We start from the raw sequence: 3,124 nt of genomic DNA, 5'->3' as shown, positions 1-3,124 counted from the left end.
TAATTTACACTTGAAAATTATTTTATAACTGTTGATACTGCTTTTTTTCTTCTTCATGGTTCTGTTTTCACCATTGTACTTCTTTTTAAAAGTGCTATAATTATGCTTTGCTTGAGCCAGGGGTCTATTGGAAATTCTGTGAAATTACACTGATTTGTTGGAAATTATTTTATAAAAGATCTAGGGAAAGGGGAAAAAAAGATTCTAGATTTTCAAGAGAAAGTTCCTCTCTTCTTTTTCTCCACATAACCTTCATTTGTTGTTTTCCCGGACCACCACCATCCTCTGTACCACTGAAAGCTATTGCATTTCCTTTTCCTTATTGGTGGATTTGGATTCTGGACACTTTTGGCTGCTAATGTACTCGAATTGCAAAAAAGATGCCAAAAATAACCCCTTGTACGTTGTGCAAAAGAATTGTTGATTAACCCCTCAAAACCATATAGAAACTAAACTCTAGTATTTACAAATTTCTTAATCGCATTAAAAAAGAACAATTGGAACAACTAAAAGATACTTAAAACAAGGCACGAGCCTTCAAAAATTCAGTTTCAGCAGCAGCTAAAAACATTTATGTTATGACTCTATAGTCTATAGAATTAGAAAGAAAAAAAAAAAATTCCAATAATATGCACAATTTACTAGTGCATAGGTGGCGGGTGCGGCGGCGGTAGGGGGTATGCAACTGGAAGAACATAAGGAGGATGGTGTCCATGAGGAAGCATAACCGGAGTTCCGACGGCCGACGCCATGTGAGTCGGTGGAGCAGCAACGGGATGTCCCATCGGAGCACCGTACATGCCGAAACCATGCATATTGGGCTGATTTCTATGCTTGATATTGGGCCCAAGTGCTGCTGGATTTGATGGATTTGGATTGGGCTGTTGGCCCGTAATAGGAGCCTGATGAGTTGAAATATCTCCACCGTTAATACTTGTAATATCATGAATACTTGACCTTCTTCTATCTCTATTCATTGAATTTAATCGAATAAAGTACTTTTGGGCATGACTAGCCACTTGTGTTGGTGTTCTTGATATCACAAAATTCCTTGAAATACTCCTCCAATCTCCTTTCCCAAATTTATCTAAACCTAGCAAAAATAACCTGTAAACCAAATAAAGGGATAAAATCAGACATAGGATTAAGAAATGAAAATTAACCCAAATAACCATACAACTAATCTCTTAAATTAAAAAAAAAAAAAAACTGCTGGCAGATGTATAATATATATACAATTCATGCATAATATATATATAATTATGTATAATTTATCAATACCGGCTAATAAAAATAAACATTAAATTTGGCCAGCTATTTGTATAACAATCCCATTAGAAATTATCTAAACTAGTGCAACAATAACAATAATTATACTTCAATTCGAAACAAATTAGGGTTGCCTGAACGAATCATTCCCGACAACATTACTCTGGTTAAACTCATCTCATATCAAATAGTATGCACATAAAAATAAATTGTATAACTAAAAAATCTCTGAAAGAATTAACCACTCCTAAGAAGCATAGGATATATAGTAAAAATTCTAAACTCTAAATTAGTGCAATTGAATTTCTTTTTTACTGTGGTACCTATAGTAAAAGTTGTAACATCTAAATTTGTGCAATAATAATAACTAAATCTCAATGTCAAACAAGTTGTTGCTATTTGAATTCTCATATTTTTTATTTAATCTTCAATTCAACACTAAATTAGTGCAATTGAGAAAGAAAAAAAGATTTGATTCTGTACCTATGTTCTTCTTCAGTCCAAGGAATACCCTTTCGTCTTTCTTGCTCAGCCTTAGAATTTCCTTTACCAGAATGGCCAATCGGGTCATGTGTTGGACCCGAAAATCCATTTACATAACCACAATTGGAGCGTCTGTCAGATGACCCAGAATGACCTAAATTGGTTTCCTTAATTGAAGAGGAAGAAGATTCTTCTCCTATATAATTGGGAAGTGGAACGTGCCCAGATTCAATGGCTGCAACATCATCAACAAGGAGCTGATAATGTCGTTTGATTTCATCAATGGTTTTAGTGGGGACCACTGCAGCAAATTTCTCCCATTGTTGTTCAGAATCCTCAACCCAGTGCATTGCAATGGCATTTTCAAAAGCTTTTTCTTCTTCTTTGCTCCACAATTCTGAAACTGACATATTTCCTTTTTATTTTCTGCTTTTTAATATTACAACTTTTCCCAATTAGGAAGAAGGAAAATATGAGTGCAGGATAAGAATGGGAGGTATCAATTGTATTAATGGAGAAGGAGGACCACTTGTGAAATTGAAGGGGATGGGTCGATTTGTCACGTTCGTCACAAAATTACAAAAAAATAATAATAATAATATTCGAGAATAACTTTGGTTGTGTATTTTTATTCCGTTTTGGAGTCAATATATAGATATAAACTTAAGCTTAAAATTAGGAAAATAAAAATTAAGAAGGAAATAAACTGAGGGAATAGAATTAAGGATTCTAAGTAATGTAAATATTGTCATATATTTATATATATATAAAAGGGAAACTAAATATAAAATCCTATATACAAGATTTTATATAAAAGGAAAGCAAATTTGAAGAAGGAAATAAAGTAAAAGATTCTATGGAGGAAATCAATTAAGGGTACCAATAAGTAAATGAAATATCCTATATACAAAAAAGGAAAATAGATAAGAGGAAATTAATTAAAATTTAGTATACAAAAGAAATAATTCAAGATCTAGTATACAAAGAAATTAATTTCCACCTATATATTAAGCTCATGTCGACCAAAAGTAAGAAGAATAATTAAAAAAGAGTTTCCTTTCCAACTCTTTCCTCTCCCTGTCCCTACAACACCCCGGGGTAGGGGGGGGGGGAAGGGAAAAGATAGAAAATAAAGAAAGGTAGTGTAAAGAAAGTTACCAACTTTTCCCATGCAATAAAATCTTTCCTGTGCAGTAAAAAAATCAGCCAAATGCATAAAGTATTGCCTCGACGCACTATGCATAGATCTGATGAAAGTCATATCTAAAATGTATAATATAGACAATCTATCTTAATACAAACATAGTAGTTATTTTTACGGTTTAAATCCATTCTTAGATAGTAAGTGAAAAATATAAAAAGATTCTTCACG

General features: G+C 32.8%; 1 protein-coding gene across 1 annotated transcript; it reads right to left on the bottom strand.

The window, feature by feature from the left end:
• Positions 1–462: 462 nt before the first annotated feature.
• LOC107761153 (transcription factor MYBS1) lies at positions 463–2,261 on the bottom strand. Its single transcript, XM_016579335.2, has 2 exons — positions 1,753–2,261; positions 463–1,107 (listed from the first exon to the last, which is right to left on the bottom strand). The coding sequence occupies exons 1-2, from the start codon at positions 2,160–2,162 to the stop codon at positions 642–644; spliced, it is 876 nt and encodes a 291-aa protein (XP_016434821.1). The 5' UTR covers positions 2,163–2,261; the 3' UTR covers positions 463–641.
• Positions 2,262–3,124: the final 863 nt, after the last annotated feature.

Source organism: Nicotiana tabacum, chromosome 6, assembly GCF_000715075.1.
Source record: "Nicotiana tabacum cultivar K326 chromosome 6, ASM71507v2, whole genome shotgun sequence".
Taxonomy (NCBI): domain Eukaryota; kingdom Viridiplantae; phylum Streptophyta; class Magnoliopsida; order Solanales; family Solanaceae; genus Nicotiana; species Nicotiana tabacum.
The sequence above is the reverse complement of the archived record's forward strand: the minus strand, read 5'-3'. Positions and strand labels throughout refer to the sequence as shown.

Bases quoted from the DNA above. Each gene is read 5' to 3' on its own strand.
- LOC107761153 (XM_016579335.2), bottom strand. From the start codon at position 2,162: ATGTCAGTTTCAGAATTGTGGAGCAAAGAAGAAGAAAAAGCTTTTGAA. The intron at 1,108-1,752 runs GTACAGAATCAA...TTTGGTTTACAG, and splicing joins TGGACTGAAGAAGAACATAG to GTTATTTTTGCTAGGTTTAG.